The following is a 24,773-nucleotide window of genomic DNA, read 5'->3' on the forward strand; positions in this document are numbered from 1 at the left end:
ATGGTAAACACGCTGGTCGAACAGAGCCTTTTGTCGATGTCAGTGATGAGGCTCTCTTTAGAATACAGCCCACAGTCAAGGCGAGGCATTATTGCTAAGAGTCTGCTTAGACAGTATCTCACTTTGATAATTCAGGAGTACCACCTCAGAGACAGAAAACACAGTCACACATTCTCACACAGAAGCTTCTTAACTTAAATGAGGAGAAAGTTGGTAAGACACAGCTGTTTGTGTCTAGTTACCATTCAGTGTGGAGCACATCAACAAGTTGAATGAATGGATTTCTCCACCCACACATCCCCACAGACACAAACCAATGTGAAAGCCCAATCTAAAACAGCAATCTAAAGTTGACAGAAAAACTCGAATCAAAGACTTTAAAACAATGCAGATAAATGGGCAACGAGCCATCGATTTCCCACCTTTTTTAAATGAAGGGACAAGTGATTGCAAGTCAAAGGAATTGGTAAAAACAAACAAGAATAGTTTCCTTCACAATTAAGACAAACTTCGGTGTTCTTCCTTCCCTGAGGAAAGAGACATGAATCTATCAGCGTCATAATATACACAAGTAACTAACTACACTTTTCTTAATTAACCTATGCAAACATATTTATGTCCTTTCTCCAACATTCCCCAAGAAAATGCAGGAGGCAATTAGCAAGTTCTTAATGGATACCGACGGTTCCCATTGTCACCTCATTTGTTTAGCTAACAACACAATTAAAAACTCCAGGCGCAGTCGCTTGGGGGAAAGACCGGGTGGGTGGGTGGGTGTTTGGCAGCCAAAAGACAGAGACAGCAGTGCTGTTGAGATTACACGGATGTGTCAACTGACAGGCCAAGTTCACAGCTCTGGAAAGGAAAAAAAAGAAGACACTTTCCTTCCCAAACAGCAAAATAAACAGCGCAATCCTGTCTCTTCCAGAAGGGAACACGCCATTGTCACCTTGCTTCCCTCTCTTTCTATAGCTCTTTCTCAACTATATGCAAAGAAGGGAAAGCACCCTCGCATGAGTTTGTTTTCAGGTTATATCATTTCCCTAGTCTTCTCAGGTCTTTGTCCTGTGTACAGGTTGCAGAGGAGGAAAGGTGTAGGCATGCCCACGAGGGATGTCATTTGGCCCACGAGGGATGTCATTTGACACAGCAATTCCCCAACCACACTGGTGCACCGTAGGACACCTCCGACCACATTCTTCTGATGAAACATGACGCCGCCGAAGGCTCTGGAAAACAGATGTTGTTCTGCAATGACGTCACTCACATCTTTACTTTCTCCTCCGCGGCCGACTACACTGCGCCCTCTCAGAGTCCCATCATTTCCCGTCCAAGACAATTACGCTGCTTCTCTAAACAATGTTCCTGATTGCCTTTAGATCCAATGCCAGCTTCCTGTCTCAAGACACAATAGTTAACAGGTTCATTTCCATCCCTGTTGGATGGTCATCTGGATGGAGAGACTGAGAGACTTCCTCTCCTCTGCACATAGGGAACAGTGAGTTCTAGGATGAACGCCTTAGTTTCAGTATTGGACGGCCAATTGTTTTGGGAGACCAAAGAAGCAGAAATCCCTTTGAGGAATAGTGTTTGTCATGGACAATGTTCTCCTTCCGTGTCCTATCACTGGCTCTGGCAATGAGATTTTCCTCTCAGACGACACAGAGCAGAAGACTCACGTCATTCTCAATTTCCTTGTCTTGCGTCTCAAATCATGTCTCACGCCTGCAAACAAACATTGGAGGATTGGAGGATATGATCTCAGGGTCCAACATTACCGGTTCTTGCTCATCCAGATCCAAGATCCAACTTTATTACACAACTGTAAGCAGAGCAATACTTATGGTCCGGTACTAACAGAAGCAAGGAGGCCATTCGGGACCAAAGGAGCAGAGCTGGGGCCTTGGCGCCAGTTACGAAATGGAATGGAGTTCGTCAAGGGGCAGGAAGTGCAACTGAGTGAAGCAATGGTTCAGGTACTGGGGTCTGTCAACGCAGCATCCTGGGAGGGATTTCCCAGTCTCACCCCCCACAGAATGTGGTGTTGGGCCATGGGCCAATAGGCATCCAGTACCACCAACAGGAGCTGTCACGGCAGAGTGTGTAGAAGAGGCAAAGCAGCAGCAGTCCTATGCCCCGAGTGTCTGTCTGCCCCCCCCCCCCCCCCACCCAGATGAATGAGAGAGAACTTACTCCCTTCCCCAACCTTCGTCATATCCCTCCAAACACCCAAGTTGCTGACTTATTTGTACTGGGTCTGCTGTTGCGGCTTTGGGGCACCATTCTAAACAGTGACACCCCACTGGCTCCAGGACACGCTGTATTAACTGTGTGTGTTATTGTAGGATGCCTTCCCAATCCGATGGCCTGGGAGCGCGCGCACACACACACACACACACACACACACACACACACACACAGAAAGAAAGAAAGAAAGAAAGAGAGCGAGAGAGAGAGATGCTTATTTTTCAAACACAAACAGACTCGTCAGGCACTCATCTCGTTGCACTTACCCGAGTGATTTCTCCTGAGGATACGACAGACAGAGCGCTCCACTTTACACTCAGAATCCTGGGCCCCTGTAGCTAGTTACCTACCACGACTGTTACCAATTGGCCCCGAATGTAGAGAGGTTTCTGGTTGCCAAGCAAAACACAACACTCTGTCGTTACTGGAACTTCACTTGGCGCACATCGTTTACGCAGCACTCCGCTTGGATAAGATACTGTAGTGCCGCCGCAATTACTCTATTTACAAGAACTTGCGCCTTTCCATCAAAGTTTTTGTCCTCTTTTTCTTCTTAAACTTTCCCGCCCCGATGCGCATTGTAAACAAGTGAGGATTAGTAAGGGCTGCACTCACAGCTCTGAGCTTTCTGACTTTATAAACTGACAGCGAAACCCAGAGAGAGCAACGCTGAGCTGGGGCCAATAAAAAAAACTCAAACGAGCCATTTCGATCTCAATAAGAAGGACTTGGGTAAAGAAACAGTGCAGAACATGTGTTTTGGCCAGTCTGACATGTGGGAAGTAGAAGAAATAAACAACGCCACTTTCTTGTCCTAACAACCATCTAGCGTAGCTAGTAAAAAAAAAAAAGAGCTGTCCGTTTATTTGTTCATAATGGAGTGTCTATTGAGGTTTTACAAGAGTACTTGCTGATGGCCAGTTAATGCCATGATTTCTGAAGTGGATCCAAAACCAACAACATGCCTCAAGACACGTTTATTCATGATGAAAAAATGTGACCACAAAAATAACAAAATCAACAATAATAAAAAATAAACACTACATTTGGCCCTGTTAGCGTTGCTTGTCCAATGAATCTGATTTATAAATGGTTTGTAAAGCCTCTAAGGCTCTTAGAAGCTGAGAAGTGTAGTGTAGAATGGACTGCTTACGAGAGGGGATCGATTGGCCTCAAACCTAGGCATTGACAAATGGCACCTTAGGCCCCCATGAAATAGCCTTGCCATGGGGTCGGAAATGTGTGTGAGTGTGTGTGTGTGTGTGTGTCTCTTCCTCCTGTGTGTGTCAGTCATTGTCTGTAAGCAATAACACACTCGGCAGGAGCTTTTTGGAGCTGAAGCATCTCCATGCGTTTCCTCCCAGCATCTGGTCTTCTGAAGTGCCTCAGCACATGTGCATAGATTAGTCTCACCACAGGGTTGGAATTGCCCCTGCCTCCATGAATCCACAGCCCTCCACCGAGCACGACGGGGTCCTGTACCATTTACCCCCATTTACCCAGAAGATTTGCCGTCAGTCTTCACGCGGACACCCAAAATGGAGGTCAGGTTGACGGATGACTCTGTTTAAGGTGGAACCTCCACTAGAAAGAATGCACTTGAAAGAGAAGCCATAGACATCCCCACCCCTGAGCCTTTGACGGGGGCAGTCCTATCCCGCCGCTGTGCCCTTGCTTTGACGAAATACAGTTGATTTTGGGTCCGACTGGTGTTAGCGAAACAGGAAGTCAGGTGAATTACGGCAGTGGTTCTCAAACCTCTCCTCGGGGTCCCTCAGCCGTTTCACAATTTTGCCGTAGCCCTGAATTAGCTCACCTGACTCGCTTAGTCAAGAGCTTGATGAATAGTCAACAAGTTGAGTCACGTGTTCTAGCTCTGGATTAGATGAAATACATGGAATGGCTGATGGGTCCCCGGGGAGAGGTTTGAGAACCACTGAATTAGGGAGTCCAGCAAAGGGCCGTAAATAGGACTTCCTGGTTTAACCACATTGTAGAAGGACAAGGTGAGGGGCTTATGACCACTTGGAAAGACTATGTCTGTCATGCTGTACGATCATGTCATTCTGCTGGGGTTCTCTGGGGGTGAATTCATCAAATAACTCGCTTTCCAATGGAACGTGCAAATCCAAACCATTTCGAGAGTGAAAATGCATTGAGCATTTTCTTTTTCTCAGGTAAACGTCAACCCTCCCGTGCTGAACGTCAATGTTCTTGGAGCCTCATGGAAGTTCTTGGAAATCATCTCAAGGGACATAAAAATTCAAATGATGCCTCTTTAAAAGAGAAGAAACCCAAAGCGCAGGTCAGGCACACAGAGGAACGTAGAATACTGGCCGGTTGCCAGGTTCTCAGAACCAAACCTAGGTCTTTCATACCCACCGCCATTCAGGATATTGCTTCAGAGGGTTGCCAGATTCCAGATTGATCCAGCAGTTCCCCAGCATGGCCAGGTGCCACTGAACAATGAGAGTGTGATGAGCATAAGGGTGCCAGCAGAAAAACGGCAGAGGAGCACAGGACCCATCATGGGCACGGACCCACAAAAACCACACTTCCTTACCAAGACCTTGGAGGAGGAGGTGGTAACACATTGAAATGGGGGAACATTTCACTTGTGCCTCCAATTGGAGCAAGGTGCTAGGAACACCAGGATTGCGGGTTTCCACAAGGGCCACATCAACTAAGAATTGGTTGACAGTTCTGTAAATCGTTTTGCATACAAGTGCTGGCTAAACGACCATGCTGTTATCGTTATTAGGGAAAAGCGGAACAGTACAACTGCATCTGTGCCCTCTGGACCGATTTCAGAGGGCACAGACGCAGTAAGCATTAGGTTGTTTCCAGGATCTAGCTGGCCTGGCACAGCAGTACTGTAAAAACACCCTGTAGGTATTGTCAATGTAAACACCACCCGCGGAGACTATGTTTCTCACCAACAAAACAAATCTGGACTAAGTTATACTGCACCCCTGTGGAGCTGAGCGGAGCTTCCCAGCAGTACACCGAGTGTGTCTAACTGACTGCTAAGAGTTATAGTGGGACTTTGATGTGCAGACAGGGCCCGTTTAACCCGGAACAAACACACACACACACACACATTCTGCCAGGACCCTTGTCTGGGTCCAGAGTGACGATTCACCATCCATAATAACGTCCCTCACTGTCCATTGACAGTGGAGAAGGAGAAGGAAAGATGTGTCTCAAACAGAAAACTATGATGGAGACGTTTTATTATGGAAAACCGATTCCACCGCCAGCTGTTGTTTAGCCACTCATTGTACAGGAATGTGTAACAAGAGACAGTTTTGGTATTGAGTATTAAAAAAGCGCTTTGCATGCTGGGCTTCCTTTAGCATGATTGCCCTTTAGAATGGTTCCTTACGTGTCCCAGGGCTCCGAGTCCCTTTAAGTTACCACAGTGCATCTGAAATCTGCTGCTGATCTATGCTGTGACCTGGGTTCAAAGTTTTGATTGGATCAGAAGAAGTCCATAACACCTCTGATAGGGGTGATATCATTGGCTTGTAAAAGTTCCATAGCACTTCATACAAAGACTAAAATAACAGCAAGTAGGTGAAATAATAAAGTCACCTTCAAACATACACAACATGTTATTTTCCCTTCTGAAAGCTTCCCTGGAGCTGTTTTTATTTATAACTGTATATTACTTTAATTTATGATACCATTATAAACTGTGGGTGAGAGAGAGAGAGAGAGAGAGAGAGAGAGAGAGAGAGAGAGAGAGAGAGAGAGAGAGAGAGAGAGAGAGAGAGAGAGAGAGAGAGAGAGAGGTGGAGATACTATTGTGGTAAAAGTCCCTCTATTAAAATGCTTAAAACCCACAAACTTGGGCCGTGGCAGGACTATGTGCTGTTGTAGCTCACGCCAGAATAAATGTTTGGGTACAGTGTTCCTGAAAAAACATCCATACAGGAAAAATCCCCCCCCCCCCTCCCCACGTAGCTTCTGGACACCAAGGAAGGTATTTCACCACCAAAACACACACCAATACATTCTGCAATCGTGCACACACACAAACGGATTCACGCACACACTGTTGTGAGAAACAGACAGGCGCGTACACACCCATGCTCATGTACTTAACATACATAAGCGCAACCTATCTAAATGCCATCACAACGTACATAGGAAATCTAAGTGAAAAGAAGAGGGGTTTAGGGGAATATTATGTCGCAATCGTCTCCACAGCTGCGAGTGCAGATGCTGTATAATTACAGAATGCCCTCACCGCTGATGAGGAACATGAGTAGGTGGTGATCGCTTACAGACAGGGAAACCACCTCTAAGGTACAAAACAAATTAACAAACTTTAATTGACATTTACGACTTTCCCTCCTCCCAAAACCTCCCTTCAAATCCACAACTCAGTCCCCACAAAACCTCCCATTTCATCATCAGAACCGTCCCAGCTGTCGTCTCCTCTACTGCCCACTGGTGGCGATGTAGCTGAATTACAGCGCATTGTACCGCACAGGGCAGCAGCCAAGCAGCCCACTGACCAGACAGTCAGTATCCTCAACGCACTGACGTGGATGTGTGGTTACATGTTCTTGCCGTTGTGTTCAAGACACCTCTGTATAGATCAAATACGGTTATGTTGTGACTGAAAGGTTTAAAAAGTAGTGTGTACAAAGGCTGATGTTCCTTCATATATGGCCTTGGCTGGCAGAGAGCCATAGAAACAGAAGCTGCCAATAGGAAGGAGCGGTAAGATGAAACACCCTGGGATGTCGAGATCTGTATCTGTCTGGACTCTGTCCTCCAGCCAGTATCAGCTCCCATCCACACGCCAGTCAGTGCACGAACCCCCTGGGAAGACTATCCTAGATCATTCACCTTGTGTACTGTACTTCACCCTGACAACAGAACACAGACAGGTAGGTACAGTAACACAGTAGGTCTCCTTTGCTCTTCCGCAACATTTCACTTTGTGTCTTTTAAAACAAACACTTTGCTGTCGTGGATCCTAGCATAATATACACCAAGTGTATAAAACATTAGGAACACCTTCCTAATATTGAGTCGCACCACATTTAGCCCTCAGAACAGCCTCAATTCGTTGGGGCGTGGACTCTACAAGGCGTTGAAAGCGTTCCACAGGGATGCTGGCCCATGTTGACTCCAATGCTTCCTACAGTTGTGTCAAGTTGGCTGGATGTCCTTTGGGTGGTGGACCATTCTTGATACACCCAGCAGCGTTGCAGTGCTTGACACAAACCAGTGCGCCTGGCAGCTACTACCATACTCTGTTCAAAGGCACTTCAATCTTTTGTCTTGCCCATTCACCATCTAAATGGCACACAGCCAATCCGTGTCTCAATTGTCTCAAGGCTTAGAAATCCTTCATTAACCTGTCTCCTACACCTTCATCTACACTGATTGAAGTGGATCTAACAAGTGACATCAGTAAGGGATCATAGCTTTCACCTGGATTCACCTGGTCCGTCTATGTCACGGAAAGAGCAGGTGTTCCTAATATGTTGTACACTGTGTATTATTACTGTTTACTTTGTGGGAATTCTGCCTTTCTCTCATGACGTAGGCCTCCAGAAAAAAAAAAATGTTTTACACAGCCTGGTTGGAAAACGGAACAGCAGCCACCTAGAATCAAATTGGAACAGTATTAAGCCAAAACCATAACAGATGAGAAAAATAAGATGATTGGCTAGATCAAAAGGACTTGGTTGTTCATCTGAGCGTAGGCGATCTGAGAGACACAACACAGAGAGCGAACCTTCAACGAAACGAGGCTAAACGAGCTCATTTGTGAGGCCAAACTGCTTTTGAAGCTCGCCGTACTATTACAGGGAGGGAGCCGTGAAGATGACTTTAATCAAACCTTCCACTCCATGTGTTTATCTTGTGGATTTCACACATAGAACAACAGATCAAATAGAGTGGACAGAAACAGGATTTCCTCTTTTGAAGCATTTCAAAAGCCTTATCTTGGAAACAAGGTCAGATAGGTGATACTCATCCGCCGCGGTTTCAAATAATCATATTATGATTAAAGCCTTTGAGCTGCTCTTTCAGTCTCTGATTGAGATCGGTTGTCTCTGCGCAGACTTGAGGGTTACATGATCGCCATTGGTCAAACCATGGTGTTAACTCAGATGAGTAATATTCACGGTGATGTCAGACACTTGTGGCAAAGGGCTGGAACAGAAGACAGGACTCACACGACTACAGTGTTCTAGGATTACAGTACGGCAATATGAGATGGACTTAATATCAAGCAATATCTAATACATACATTACTTCATGGAAGCAAATCACACTTGCCCCCCAAAATGTACGATAAGACCAACTTCAAATCAAACGTAATAAGTAGGCTACAATTTCGCAATGACACTCCCCTGACTTTTATTGACAATTAGACAAATGCCATTTAAAATGTGCTTATTAAGGTGTCTTTACAGATATGAATAAACAATTCCACCATCCCCAACAATTCCACTGTAAAACGTGTGCGCCGCATTTTCAACAGCCTAAAGAGGCGTGTGTTCCCATCGCCGAGAGACTGTGAACAAGCCTGGCGTCTGGAGTCCCCCCCCCCCCCCCCCATCACATCCTCCACATTTTCACTTATGGAACGACGCCCTTCAAAAGCTCACCAAAGGCTTGAGACGCTAATGAAGCATTACCTAATTTAAACATGAAGTCTCCCTCTCTTTTCCTAGCTCCGTCTCACCGTTTCTCTGCATCAGCTGTGATGAATGACTTCTAATGAGTCCCTGCTGCGTTGTTCAACTGGCTGCTTCTTCCAAAGCCCCCCCACCCCCACCCTCTCACTCCCCCTTTTTCTCTCTATGGATGAAATCATTGGAAAACGACCTGTCTCTAGGCTGCCTCGTTTCAATGCCACTGCACAGTGTTTCTAAGCCTATGCTTAACACCGAGCTCGATTTTACTGTGTGAAATGTACCCAACCCCAGCCCTCCACAGGTAGCTTGTGCCTCCCCTCAGCCACCTTGTCCCACTCATATGAACCGGTCCTATTCATAACCCGAGTGTGAACCCGTATATTCCATATGTGTGGAATGTTAAAAACTAACAGTGGTGAATATTCTCTCTATTAAAAAGGGAGAGTAGATGAAGGTCTCTGCTCTTTAGCCGAAATGGGAACCACCTGCTGGACTGAGGTGGTGGGTAGGTCTAAGCCCTTCCACTCGATATATGGGGTGACCCACTTTACCTCCAGACGAGTGGCGAAGAAGAGGCGGTACTTTAAATACATTTACTCCACCGAGATCCCCGGCGGGTTCCAAACCGTTGGATGTGGCTTCCAAACCGGAGTCGTTAGTGATTAAGTAAACAGAGTGGGAGATTTGTTCTCGCCGTCACTCACGTTAGCCAACGAGGTCCGGCAGAGCCAAGCAAGAGCTGAGCCAGGGCTAAAGTAACATTAAATTGCAGGGAATCCTTTGCCCTCCACCAAAAGGGAAAGCGCCAGCTGAAATTGCAACCTCACCACATGGCAAATGCACTTTCCTTTCCCCATGCGGCAATCTGCGATGAAGCCCTCCTGGGGGATATTACAGAGCGATATTAAGACGTTAAGGCCAGTTCGGCGTTAAATTGTACACATACCACTGGGGTGAGGTAACACTCCTTGAAAAGTAATAGCAGTGACACGGGTAGGTGAACGAAGGTACGGTCAGCATAGAGTTAACCCCTTAGCTTCTGAGGAGGAGCTAGTGAGGTCGGTGCTGTCAAGGCACCTGAAGAGAAGTTCTGGGTCAAACGCAGGGAGGTCGATCGATGCTGGAATTCAGTCGAACCCACACTATGGCAAACACCCAAAACGGTGAAAATGCTAGCTTTAAGTGAAGGAGAAGTGACAAAACATGTTTTACCTCAGTGCAAGAACAACATTATATTCCCTCCTTGACCTTAACAGGCCACAGGACTCAACCATCTGATTGACGTTTGGAAAGGAACAAGACAAATGTACAATGCTGGAGTGTGTTGCGCAGTCTAACAGCGGCCATTTTAAAACCTTAACGCCAGCTAAGACCATTTCATGTCATCTAAGACACTTTAAAGAGGCAGATTACTCAAGGACACGGTAATGAAAACGACTTGAACCAAAAGTTTGTTTCCAAGCATTGTCTCATTCTAAAACAATCAAGTAGTTAAGATGGGGGGGGGTGAGCCTGCTGGTGAAATCATAGTTTACTTCGCTTACATGGAGTTTTTACTGCTTATTACTGCTTATTTTTACTGCGTATTAGTTTGTGGTTTTCCAAGGGACAAAATACACAATTAATAGTTTGCGAATGAGCGTGTCACTGCCAGGCAATCTGGATGTGGTTGTTGTGAGTGGAGGACCAAGGAGCCTCTCCCACTGACTTGCTGGGCCCAGGACAGGGCTATGAGCTAGGGGACATCTGGAGGTGATCTGGGGCCTCGCTGAGAAACAGACGAGGTGCAGATGAGCTGGAGCCGGACGACACTTCGGTCTCTGACGCCCTGCCCTGGGCTGCTGCTGTGGGGTGGTGAGTTGTCTCCATCAAAGAGAAAAAGTATGTTTGTGTGTGTTGAGTGCGCCCGCCTACGTGTGTGTGTCAGACCAACGTATTGGACCGGAGAGCTTCATCCTCAGTCTCCACTTTCACCCACGCCGGTGGTCGGACGCCACTGGTTGATGAGTAACTCGATGAGTGACTCTTTATACTGGAGTATGAGACGGAGAGGCAGCCAGCTAATCTTCACATCCCCTTTAAATCATTCAAAGAAGATCATCAAACACACTCATCCCTTTAAGACCAATAACATCCCCACAGTGAGGACAGTTGTCAGCTAGCAGTCTTTTTAATTGCTGACAAAAGGGTCAGGAGGAAAGTTGGCACTTGTAATGGTTTATTCGGGGATGCTGTGGATGTGATATTGCACATGCTGTGCTTAACGGGCGATATACGCAGGGTTGAATTGTCTTGGGTTGAGTTTTTTATTCAGCTATTCCAAGCACAATTAGCCGTGGAAAGGCTTCGCCGCTCCCTTTAAAAGCAGACTCAGGGTCATTCGATCCATAGGGCTCTACAGCACTGGCAATCCCTTAGCCAATGAGAACAGACGACCAACAAAATGGGAAAAGAAAGAAAGAAGTACATGAACAAGGGCTTTTTATTCCGCCTCTTCTTTCAAAGCTGTTTCCTCTCTGGTGGTGAAGCGAGCTAAACAAGGCCACATTCAAATCGAGCTAATTTTTGTTAGAAGGGTAAATGATCATTAAAGTTCAATTAGGGTTAACCGCATTGCAATGCATTGCCATTCCTCAGTGTGTTTTGAAAACAGCTCGCTTTTAATCTGTCATCTCGTTCATATTCCGCTGCAAATGATTGTTTAGTATACTTTTTATACACATATGCCACTATCGCCCTTGTTTGAGATTGTGCCAGACCCTGTAATATAACATTCACACTGCCCTCAGCACACTGACATTGTTGGTGCAAAAGAGAGAGAAAAGACTGGGTTGGAAAAAGGAATAGGCTTTTCCTAAAAAATTCTATTTACTTTCCGTACAGTTGTCCTAACATGACAAAGAATGTGTGAAGAGGTGTTAAATCTCCCTCTCCGGGTCGTGCCTCGCCCTCTCCGTCACATAGTTGGCACACCCATAGACCACTCCTCTTTTCTGGCGTCTGGGAATTCCTGCCAGTTGCCTTTTAATGTGGGTCTCATTTCTGCTGCTTGTGTGTGTGTGTGTGTGTGTGTGTGTGTGTGTGTGTGTGTGCGTGCGTGCGTGCGTGCGTGCATGCGTGCGTGCGTGCGCATGTGTGTGTGTTACTAACGACTGTCACGAGCGGAGCGCCACATTCATTCCAGATGTACAGCAGCTAATCAAAGCCAAGATCCACCGAGCAAGACAGCGGCCTGGACCGACGGCGGGAATACCTCCTACATGCTTTATGGCATCTATAAAAACAAAACATTTAAATACAAGAAATCTGAGAATTCTCTCTCTCTCCCTCCTCTTTCTCGCTCTCAGACAAAAACTACAGCTTTTATCGAGGTCTCTGAGCTGCGACAGTATTTAAATGGTTAACAGTAGACTGCCATTTGCACAGGGAAAACACATTGTTTAGCCTCGACCACAATACAGATCTACACAGAGATCGTCTGTGTATTCTTGGTCTGCTGTTTCAGAGCCCAAACTGCATATGAATCATGGGACGTGCCTGAGAGGAGAGGAACGGCAATACTGTGTCACCCAAAACACAAACTATTCCTACGTGTATAACACGTGGGAAAGCCCCGACCGATGCCAGGTATGACCCCTTTTTCCTCAGTGTCGCTATATAATACTGTTGAATGTGTGACTGGAGAATTAGCCTATTGGCACTTCTCCAGTTCAGCCACATAAAGGAACATTAGACACTCATTTAGGTATATGGCCCTTCTTCACAAACCACCATTGGCAGAGGAGTCAATGCATTGGGATAACATCTCTTTAAATCACTCAATGGTTGAGGTAGTACTACACAAGCCTGGTCCCAGATCTGTCCGTGCTATCATGTGCGGTCGCGCCAATGACCACAGGAGTTGGCAAGACGGCACAAACAGATCTGAGACCAAGCTAAGGCACTACTACACAACCTGCAGAAGTTCCAGAGTTCCAAACTTGGACTTCCATTAAAAGGATATGACTTAATCAATCCTGACGGTTGCGTTGAATTGTACTCTTTAATACATGAATGGCAGTTTGCAGCATAGCTCTCTCCTCTCTCCTCCAGCTGGACTGTCTTTGTGATCCCATCCTGACCACCTCATCTTTGTCACAAACCCACTCTGGAAAAAAAAGATAGGAGAAACCGACCAAATGCCTCACCAGCCATTTGTGAGAGAGTGCAAGCAAATGGAACCTCAAAGAAGAAGCCATTGGGAAGTGAAACTAGTGAGACCATTTGCAAGACCAGGGACATGGCACATGCAAGGCCAGCAAATGGAATGTCAAAGAAGATGAAGCTGTGCGAAGAAGTGAAAAGAGTGTATCAATCTCACAGGGAAAACTTAAACCCTTTGAGTTCCCACACACTAATTTGCTAGCGGTCGCAAACCGAAGATCATTCATCACCATGCGGTCGCTTGCCCTAACCTGAATCCCCTTCACCGCCTCATTGTTAATTGGTCCCCTTCCACTCTGCCGTAGTGACACTGTGCCCCAGACAGAGACGGATGCAACTACCATCAGGTGGGACAAGGAGATATGATCGATCGCGTCCAGGTCAGGATTTGTCAAACAGGAGGCCCGTCTAGCATTTTCCCGCCTTGGCTATTTTTTGTCACTCGATCACAGAGCAGTGTATTATGAATGGGGTGGGCAGTGAATTCACATTCCTACAGCAGCGCTAGTCTGCACAGTAGACATTCCCAGATAATGTAGACATTATCCTGGATAATGACGTAATTTCAACCAGCTTCTCCCGCTGGATTGGTTGTTCCCAGATCTTGCTCAATTACAACTTGATCACATTTGTCAGATGATCTCTATGAGAAAGAAGCAGGAGAGAAGCGTAACTGCTGTGAGATATTCAGAATACGTCATTTCAAATGTCCTTTCCCCCAAAGGCTATTAAAATGACTGCATATGGAAAGACCTGTGCTGCCCACCACCTTCTCGCCCAGAGTTCTGTCCACAAACCTCTGGCAAGTTCCCAGGCCTTTCAGAAAATATTTTCCATCTGAGTCAGAAGTTTAGAGTGTCACAGTCACCAAGTGGGCATGAACCCGGTTATACAAGCTGAGGCAGACCCTATGTACTGATCCAGGACCAGCTTACCCTCCCCAAATCCTAACCTTAATCATAAGGAAAGAAAATGTTAAACTGACCTTAGATCAGTGTCCCTACTCTGACCTATAAACACCCGACTCAGAGGAAGTGACTAAATATGTACATGCTCTGAGACTGTTACAGAAAGGAGGGCTTCCACAGGACACCTTCGGAGAAGAGAGAGATTTGTGGAAAATAACAGTAGTGTGACTCAAGTCAAATTAGGCTATTCTTCAATGAGAGAGGGTACAACACGGCAGCCAGCAGTAGCACTTGACACGTTCAGCGTTCCAAAGCACCATAACACTGAACCTGAAAACTGTCCGTGAACCACCAACAGACTTGTTTTAAGGTGTTAGGATTGAAGGTATACAAGGTGTATTTTCTTATATCTAGTACATGAAGAATCCTCCCTATGTCCAACTCTGTTGGGCAGAGTCGTGTCAAACTCCAGCCACCAAGTCAGTTGGTCATATCCACTCTCTGTAACTGCTACTCAAAGCTCAGTGACACCAGACAAAAGTCGGGCGTGTCTTCATGTATGACGACACCCATTTTCGTGACACGAACACCACCCCCACCCCTCCTTCCTCATCCCTAAGCCCTACTAAGTTGTTACCTGACCACCCTACCGTTGGCTCGCAGCTGGAGCAAAGAGAACGGGTGATAAATCAATCGTCGACTTCGCCCCGGCAACCCGGCTCCGCCTCAACGCCGAGCGCCGCCATTAGCGTACGTTTATTGGTTCGCGGGACTGTTTCTCTGAAGAGTGTGACCAAGAGCTCTGTTCTCCACAGCCAGGGTTGACCACCCCACTGGTGAGGTCACTGGTCCTCCAGCAGTTCTAACCAAACAGTCCAGAATGTTCCCGAGTTACACTATTTATTTGGACCTCATTAGAGTTCCCCGGCCTCGACTCTGATGATGCAGCAGCGAATCAATGACGTAATTATTAGTGGGAAATAACAGACTAATGGCTATGTCATAGAAACATATCTCCTTTTTTTCCCCCAGCATAAAGAGTCCTTTACAAAGAGAGAGGGTGGTAGTTGTTGCATACTATTGAGGCCTAGAGATAGCCTGGTCGCAGATCTGTGTGCCATCTTGCTAGGTTCTATATACAGTATGGTCATTGTCATGCCAAACAACCATAAGAGTTGGCTATACAGCACAAACAGATCTGGGACCAGGCTAGCCCATAGGCCCATCCTCAACACTGACAATAGGCTCCTATTATGACCTGATATGGCTCAAAAAATAAATAAGTCATCACTTACTCATACAGAAATGGATACACGTCTAACAATCTTAGCAAGTGTCCGACATAACAATCTTGGATGTTTAGGTCACATGTATCTGTTCAAAGTGATCTTCCTTCTGGATCTTTCCGTCATCTTCCACCGGCAGATCTCAATCTAAATGAAGTTTTGTTTCTCTCTGGTCTGAATGAGCTCACTTCTGTACAAAAAATATAGTCGTCTAACAGAAAGATATGGACACCGTGTTGCCTAGCGATGGTGAAATCCACTCAGAGTGTTATTAGTAAAACAGAAAAAGACCCAGGCAGGAGTACACACAGAGGTCACGGCTGGGATATTTGATGTGCGAAGCGGCGAGCAGCACATTTTGGCGGAGTCGTGGCAGGGTCGCAGTCTATTTATTAAAGTGGAGAAGAGGTGGAGGACAGGATAGAAAAACAGAACAAACAGCAATGACTGATTCCTCTGAAAGGTTTGTGCGTGGGGAATTTGAAGGGGATCGGCTTAGCGGGAAACTTTGATTAAATAGCATCAAACAGCGTGTGGAAAATAAATGAACTCATCCATCCATTTGATCAGCCCACGTCGACTATGTTGGATTTTTTAATGAGGCTTGTAATAGGGAAGATAGACAAACCCTGGAATGAAAGGGTGTGTGTGTGTGTGTGTGTGCACGTACGCTTAACCACACACCCTCCTTTCCCTGGTTATTCCAACCAAAGTGAGGGTGTATTGTGGAAAACTAGTCTCTACAGCTGGAACCCTCCACAGCCCCGCGAAAAGACCCACTTTTACAAGACTGGCCGTCACTCATAATCACAGACCACTGTGACACGGGCTGATGTCATTGTTCCAGACCCGAATCAGAGAAATATCAACACCAATAAAGTCAAACAATGTTGATTCTAGCAGCAAAAACCTTCATTTCGTTGATATAGAACATTTAGTGAGACGCACAGGGACATTTTCTGCCACATTGAATTTGGAAATAAAAATATGGTTGATTTACGCCACATCATGTCAGAAAAATGAACAGGCCTGGTGATGACACACATCATAAATAATCTTTGCACCCAAAAACGTAGATTGACTTTTTCTTTTTATAGGTATTGAAGAAACAGAACAAAAAGAGGGAAAAATCTACTGTCCAAATGGGAAAAAGGCTTTCTTGTCTTCACAGATCACACCTGCAAAGCCTGGGGATTAAAACTGCTACTACTTTGCTCAACCCTTTCTCACCATTCATTGTAGATTCACAGTGTTTTTTAAGACAGGGATGGAAGAGAAACCGAGGGCCTTGGGTTCATTTCTTAAACTCATAACAGGTCACCTTCATTGATGACCCTGGCTTCAAACTCTTTCCCAAAAAGGAGCCGACTGCAACCTCCACTGCACTCAGGTCAGAGGCTAGCCCCGAGCACAGAGCTTAGTCTATTTACAGGGAAACACTGCAACAGGACTGAGATCAGGAGAAAAACAGAACCCCTAAAAAGACAGAGAAAGGGAACACTCAAACTGTCGGAGTCTAGGCTTTTCAAATGAAATCAATTTTCCCTGCCTCTCCAAAAGCATTATGCTAGCCTGTTACTTTTACGTTGTCGATTTTGTCATTTAATACAAGTAAGAAATGCAGCACCTACAAAGCTGTACGAAGCAATAATACGGGTCAGTTAAGTACAACTCGGCAAGAAAAACATTCCAAACGCTTATTCACACGAAGTATGCAGAAAACATTAACTCAACCTCTGTGTCTCATATAAGGGCATTTAAAGCATTAACTGTTCTGTTAGGTTGTGTGTGTGTTCCCTGAGTGTGTTCCCTGAGTATGTGCGTGCCTGCAGGCCCGCATTCCATCATGCATTTGGGTATATAGCCCTATAGCTTAAAGACCTTTTTAAAACACCAGCACATCCTTAATTGTACCATCAAATACAGTATGCCCATCAGAACCTGGGTGGTATGATGTATTTAGGGTGGCATGGCTTGGTTTGGTGTGGATTCAAGTCACCCACCAGTTTCTCCAGCCTGCAGCCATGGCGTCCTCTACCCCAGCACCCTGCAAGGCCTGCGGGGCCCTATGCAGACCGTCCCGCCCCTAAATCAAGCAAGGGAACTCTCAGGCTAACAGCAATCAGTATGCCTGGCTGTTTGAAGTCCTTCCTTGGCCTCCCCTGCTCACCACGCTGTGTGATATATCCTCTTTTTTCCACCTGTCCCACACCTCTTCTGGGACCATGACATTCAGCCATAACTCACAGAGAGGAGAGAGAGAAGAAGGAGTGGAGAAAGAGGAGGTGGAGAGAGGAGGGAGAGGGTAGGGGAACAGAGAGAGGGAAGATGGGAGGAGGCAGAGGAGAAAGAGAGAGGAGGTCGAGGTGGACGAGGCAGAGGAGGTAGAGAGGAGGTAGAGAGGAGGGAGAGGATAGGGGGACAGAGAGAGGGAAGATGGAAGGAGGCAGAGGAGAAAGAGAGAGAAGGTCGAGGTGGACGAGGCAGAGGAGGTAGAGAGGAGGGAGAGGGTAGGGGGACAGAGAGAGGGAAGATGGGAGGAGGCAGAGGCGAAAGCGAGAGGAGGTCGAGGTGGACGAGGCAGAGGAGGTAGAGAGGAGGGAGAGGGTAGGGGAACAGAGAGAGGGAAGATGGGAGGAGGCAGAGGAGAAAGAGAGAGGAGGTCGAGGTGGACGAGGCAGAGGAGGTAGAGAGGAGGGAGAGGGTAGGGGAACAGAGAGAGGGAAGATGGGAGGAGGCAGAGGAGAAAGAGAGAGGAGGTCGAGGTGGACGAGGCAGAGGAGGTAGAGAGGAGGCAGAGAGAAAGAGGGAAAAGTGGAGCCAGAGAGAGAGAGAAAAAGAGGAAAGAGGGTAAAAGAGAGGTTAACGCCTCGATCACACCCATAGCGTCACTGCCAAAATGGTACGATGCATCACCGGGATATGTGTGCAACAAACGTTTAACATTCGCCTTCTGCTACCGTTTCTGCCAAGCCGTCTACGCACACAGATTGACGCATACGTTCGATAAACCCAGCGTATAAAAGCCACACAGAACGCACTGCAACTGCCTCCGCAGCGCAATGGCAAGCGCAGCGCTCCGTTGGAAACGAATGTACTTCTGGTGTACCAAAATGCAACGACACTGTCGGTGGGATCGAGGCGTAAGGAGAGAAAATACAGAGAAGGGAGAACAGAAGGGCAGAGGTAAAGAGGGGAGGAAGAGAGAAAGCGAGGGAAGCCTGTAGGCTCCAGAACCCTGAGGGCCTGTGTGTGAGACCGGGTGAGTAATAGTCAGTTGGTCTCGTGAACTCTGAGCCCCACTGTAAATTCAGATGGGAAGCCGGTGGAGACTGCAGGATGTTGGACTGATCCACTATTGGATCCCCTCCCCCCCCCCATCTCATCCCTCTGTTTATCACCTCTATGTAATACCCCCGGGGACAGGCATACAGGTGGGCCGGTCCGTGAGACCAGGCTGGCCTCCTAACACTCTTATTTGCCGGGTTTGGTTTCAATTTCAACCAGGCGGACCTGGTTAGAGGTTCGAACATACACAGGGGACTAAGGCTGCGTTTGGAGATACATTCGGTCGTGATCGAAAATATGGAAAGAGTGAAAGAGAGCCATTATCAAAAACTTTGGACAAAGTGCACTTTAGGGGAATGTGGACTGCCTAGCTAAAATATCAAAGCAACTTTGTATCAGGGCTGAAGTGTTCAATCGCCTGCTCCGCTCGCTTGCTGCCGGCGCATCGGGTCCCGGACTCTCAGTTAAACTCACCGTCGTCGCGTCAGACCATCTGCCGCTCCGTGGAAACACTGACGCCACGCCCTCCAAAAAAGAAACGCGAAAAGAGAATAACACGTCGGGTTCGGACTCTGAGGATTGAAGGGGAACCAATGATCCTTCTCTAGCTCAATAAGGTAAGAGGAGAGCAGGCTGAAACGTAGCTACCCTCTGACTCGGGGAGGATCGCAGGCCAAACGTCTACTGTTTGTTCCCAGCAGCAGAAGGGAAACTCGTTTTTGTTTCCATCTCAAAAGGTCATTCGATTACACATCCCTGCGGGATCTGTTTCAGCACAGCCCCAGAAAAGGACCATACAAAGTCATCTGACCGAACTTGGAACTGGCCGTCTAAAACAAACACACTATAAATAAATTGAAATATGCATTGAATATTCATAGGTGTCCACCAAAACGTCTGAAGAATATAAAGAAAGTGGTGTGATTTTGGGGCTATGGCTTCATCCGCTCCTCTCCGTTAGGACTAACAAGATAACTAAGAAGCTGTTTAACATTATTGGGATATAGCCTACATTTACAATGTCCCAGAGGAAGGGGTCTGGGCTCTTTAGGGAGAGAACATCAATCATGTCATCACATTGTGCTCATGGCGGAGGAAAGAAAAGCACCATTTAGTCCAACGGCCCACTAATTGTCTGGCCCCCGGGGTTGTGGCGTTGTGGTGCGGCCCGGGAACATGCCAAGAACAGCAAGCGGGAACTAATGAACTCTGTGTAACGTTCCTCTATCAGACCACTAAGCCCACTCACTCTATACGCTCTACAGTCAATATACAGTGACACCAAGCCTGATAGAAGTCCATCTCGATCTTCCTCTGCCCCCTATAGGCTTTGGGTGTCCTCCACACGTCAAGAGGGCCCTAACATATTCTGTTCTCAGAAAACATCGCTTTGAAAGGAGACAAAGGCCAAAAGTGGCAAGTGATATATATATATATATATATATATATATATATATATATATATATATATATATATATATATAAATATATTTTTCTTTTCTTTTTTTTAAAGGCCCAGTGCAGTTAAAAACTACATTTCCTGTGTTTCATATACATTTCCACACTAGGTTGGAATAACACTGTGAAAATGATGATAATGCCCTTTTAGTGTAAGAGCTGTTTGAAAAGGCAGCCTGAAATGTCTGCCTGTTTGGACTGCCTGGTGATATCACCAGGTTGTAAATTAGTTAATAGACCAATAAGAAACAGATTTCCAAACCTCTCTGCCAATAACAGCAAGTTTTCAGTTTTCCCCTCCACACTCACTCCCAGACAGTCCTAGCAAAATTGTTTAAGAAATTGTTCTTTGCTACAAAAGGTGTTTCTGTTCATTTTAGATTTTTTTTTATTGAAAACAATCCTGGTAAGGTACTTAAATGTTACCCAGAAATGATTGGATATCGAGAAATGGCTGCATTGGACCTTTAAAACAAATAATCAGGCAAAACTGGAGTCTCTTGGGGATACAACTAAGAAATGTGTAGTTGAGATGGAGAGTGTACAGTTGAGGAAACAATGAGATCTAATGGTCCTGCGAGAGACGGTTGAGGAAACAATGAGATCTAATGGTCCTGCGAGAGGCGGATGATGACTATCTGGCATCCTACAACCTTTTCTCAAGTGCCTCCATCTGTAGACGAACCGGAGCGATATGCTCAGACCTGCCTTCTGCCCGCCGCCTGCCTCCTATGACAGAGCTATTTACAGCAACACAGCCATTACCTCAAAGCGGATCTGATTCCAGGACAGCACTTGACTCTCTCCGCAAACGCATTAAAACAGTGCGCCAGGGAGCTCACATTCCTCCTAACCAGACTATACAGCCTGACACAGTCACAGATCCACCCACAGCAGAGCTCTTCTAGAAGGACGGCTGGACGTTTTCTGAGAGCTCACCCTGAGGTCACTTTAACAATAGAGATGCATCGTTTACGTCCCAAATGGCACCCTATCCCCTATATAGTGCACTATTTCTGACCAGGATCTGGTGAAAAGTAGTGCACTGTGTAGGGAATAGGGTACCATTTGGGATGACCACTTTATTTAATTCTGTGACTCTGACCAAGGTGGCTTGGAACACCTGTAAAGGGTACTGACCCCTGTTCCATGACTGAAATAATAGCGTGTCTGATTGATTTCACACAGCGGTTTGGAGTGGGGTGTGGCTGGTCTGGTGTGTGGCTGGTAGAACTATGCATGAACTATATACACCCTTCCCTTGTTAGGGAGACACATACACAATATGATAAAGAGCTTGTGTCTTACTGTTGGGGTGAAAGGTAGGGTGGACTTATCTGATTGACGCAGAGTAGGTCGTAGAAGCAATAGCAGACACACACACACACACCCCTCCTTACCATTCTGCCCGTCCAGCTCGTTGCCTATATCCTGACCCATCAGCTTCTGTCGGCTGATGACGGCAGCTAACGCGTCCAACCCAGCATCCTGAACTGTTCAGAGAGAGGGAGAGAGACAAAGGGGTTAACTCAGCCCTGTTCAGCATGATAGAGAGAGACAGACAGAAATAGAGAGGTGCTCCATAAGAGAGAGACCTATACATTATAGCAGGGTTCCCCAACTGGCGGTCCGTGGGCAGAATTTGGCCAAAGGGGGATTTTATTTGTACCTCCAACTTTTCTGAGCAAAAAATTTTAAAAATCCTGCAAAGGTAAGCGTTGATACTATGATGACAACCTGATGTTTCCTCAAAAGTATATATCTACAGTGCCTTCAGAAAGTATTCAAACCCCTTGACTTTTTCCACATTTTGTTGTGTTACAGCCTGAATTTAAAATGGATTAAATTTATATTTTTAGGGTACTGGCCTACACACACAATACCCATTTTTTAAATACATTTTATGTTAACAAATTAATAAAAAATTATAACTAAAATGTCTTGAGTCAAGTATTCAACATATTTGTTATGGCAAGCCTAAATATGTTCAGGAGTAAAAATGTGCTTAACAAGTCACATAATAAGTTGCTTGGACTCACTCTGTGTCCAAAATAGTTTTTAACGTGATTTTCGAATGATTACCTCATCTCTGTACCCCACACATATAATTATCTGTAAGGTCCCTCAGTCGAGCAGTGAATTTCAAACACAGATTCAACCACAAAGATCAGGGAGGTTTTCCAATGCCTTGCAAAGAAGGGCACCTATAAAAAATAAACAAATACATTTAAAAAACACACATTTAATATCCCTTTGAGCATGGTGAAGTTATTAATCACACTTTGGATGGTGTATCAATACACCCAGTCACTACAAAGTTACAGGCGTCCTTCCTAACTCAGTTGCCGGAGAGGAAGGAAACCGCTTTCACCATGACTTTAAAACAGTTCCAGAGTTTAATGGCTGTGATAGAAAACTGAGGATGGATCAACAACATTGTAGTTACTTCATAACACTGTGAAAAGAAAGAAGCCTGTACAGAATATAAATATTTCAAAACATGCATCATGTTTGCCACAAGGCACTAAAGTAAAACTTTTTGTCCTGAATACAAATAAGTATGTTTGGGGCAAATCAAACAACGCATCACTGAGTACAACTATTCATATTTTCAAGCATAGTGGTGGCTGTATCATGTAATGGGTATACTTGTCATCAGCATGGACTACAGATTGTTTTAGGATAAAAAGAAACAGCCTAGAGCTAATCACAGGCAAAATCCTAGAGGAAAACCTGGTTCAGACACAAGGAGAGAAATTCACATTTCAGCAGGACAATAACCTAAAATACAAGGCCAAATATACACTGGAGTTGCTTACCAAGATGTCATTGAATGCTCCTGAGTGGCCTAGTTACAGTTTTGACTTAAATCTACCTGAACCAACTTAACAGAGCTTGAAGAATTTATTTATTATTTTACAATCCAGGTGTGAAAAGCTTACCCAGAAATACTCACAGCTGTAATTGCTGCCAAAGGTGATTGTAACTTTTTCCACTTTGACAGAGTATTTTGTGTAGATCATTGACAAAAAAAATGACACTTAAATCCATTTGAATCCCACCTTGTTGTAGCACAACAAAATGTGGAAAAAGTCAAGGGGTGTGAATACTTTCTAAAGGCCCTGTATACATTTGTATTTATAAGACTGTAAAAACACCACCAAATCAGTTCTAAGGGATCTTCATTTAGGAAATCTGTTCCAAAGTATTCACACTCATCATAGAGAGAGATACGTGATTGTATACAAATGTAAGCAAGGTTTGAAAATATTATGTTTTAGTGAAATATATCTGTTTTGGCTTCTTGCGGTTCATTTGCGGTCTACAAATGATTTGTAATTGCGTTCCGTCCCCCTGACCATCCCCTCAAGAAGAAAAAAATGGTCCCATAGCTGAATCTAGTTGATGATTCCTGCATTATACAGTTCATCAATAAACAACCCACAATTAGGAAAACCCCATTCAACTCACATACAAATACTCTAGAGCACATTACGCATCCAAACAACAATGTGTCAGATGTAGCAGCGGTGAGGTGGTTAAACTATAAAGACATGCCGAAATTCTTCTTTAATGACTCATTGGTAGCGAGAGAGAGCAATTTTGTGATTTCACAGGGCAACCATTTGGTGAGTAGGAATGACGCTATTGGGGTTCAGCACTGGGGAGAAACACTAGGGGGCAGCGTGCCACAGGTGACTCACAGCACTTAAAACGCACACACACACGACAAAGACCTGCCTTTACGCACAAACAAACAAACACACACACACACACCTCAGCCTAACTTCTGTTATTCTAACTGTTCTAACTGTACTGGGTGAAAAAGGAGAGGGGGGCAGCTGAACAGTGACTTTGTGAAAGAGACGGATACATAACTTGTGGAAAGCTATCATTCTCTATCACAATTTTACAGAGGAGTGGTGTTACACTGAGTTTGTCCAGGTTATATATGTGCTTCATGGGGTTCAGGGATTTGGAGAGGAGAGGAGAAGGCCCTTTGTCTCTAAATTTGACACAGACACCACCACAGGAATCTGTGAGACCGCAGATTTGGTTGCTCACTATAGGCCCTAAACTTACATCCGGAACTCCCAATGGGGGCTCAAAACCTTGATGCGGTTTCACTGTATCCCCACAATACTGACAAACTGAAAATAGCCAGATCGCAGCCAGAACCGTAATGGAGACATAACAGAGGAGACTCATGTGGAGTCAGGTGAACTGTACTAGGATCAGCCTGGATGTTGCAGTTACAGTGCATGTGGGAACGATTTAGGACTGGGAGAGGCTGGAAATCGAATCTGCTGAATGTGAGTTACTGTGTTCACCTCATCCTGTGACCGTGTGGATATACAGTGCCTTGCGAAAGTATTCGGCCCCCTTGAACTTTGCGACCTTTTGCCACATTTCAGGCTTCAAACATAAAGATATAAAACTGTATTTTTTTGTGAAGAATCAACAACAAGTGGGACACAATCATGAAGTGGAACGACATTTATTGGATATTTCAAACTTTTTTAACAAATCAAAAACAGAAAAATTGGGCGTGCAAAATTATTCAGCCCCCTTAAGTTAATACTTTGTAGCGCCACCTTTTGCTGCGATTACAGCTGTAAGTCGCTTGGGGTATGTCTCTATCAGTTTTGCACATCGAGAGACTGACATTTTTTCCCATTCCTCCTTGCAAAACAGCTCGAGCTCAGTGAGGTTGG

General features: G+C 45.5%; 1 protein-coding gene across 1 annotated transcript in view; it reads right to left on the reverse strand.

Annotated features, from left to right (window-relative positions):
* LOC110493554 (syntaxin-8) overlaps positions 1 to 24,773 on the reverse strand; it is a 44,494-nt gene that overhangs the window by 10,178 nt on the left and 9,543 nt on the right. The window contains exon 6 of the mRNA XM_021567900.2: positions 21,459 to 21,551. Coding sequence (XP_021423575.1) covers positions 21,459 to 21,551 — 93 coding nt within the window. The remainder of the gene's footprint in view (positions 1 to 21,458; positions 21,552 to 24,773) is intronic.

This window comes from Oncorhynchus mykiss, chromosome 17, assembly GCF_013265735.2.
Source record: "Oncorhynchus mykiss isolate Arlee chromosome 17, USDA_OmykA_1.1, whole genome shotgun sequence".
NCBI classification, from domain to species: domain Eukaryota; kingdom Metazoa; phylum Chordata; class Actinopteri; order Salmoniformes; family Salmonidae; genus Oncorhynchus; species Oncorhynchus mykiss.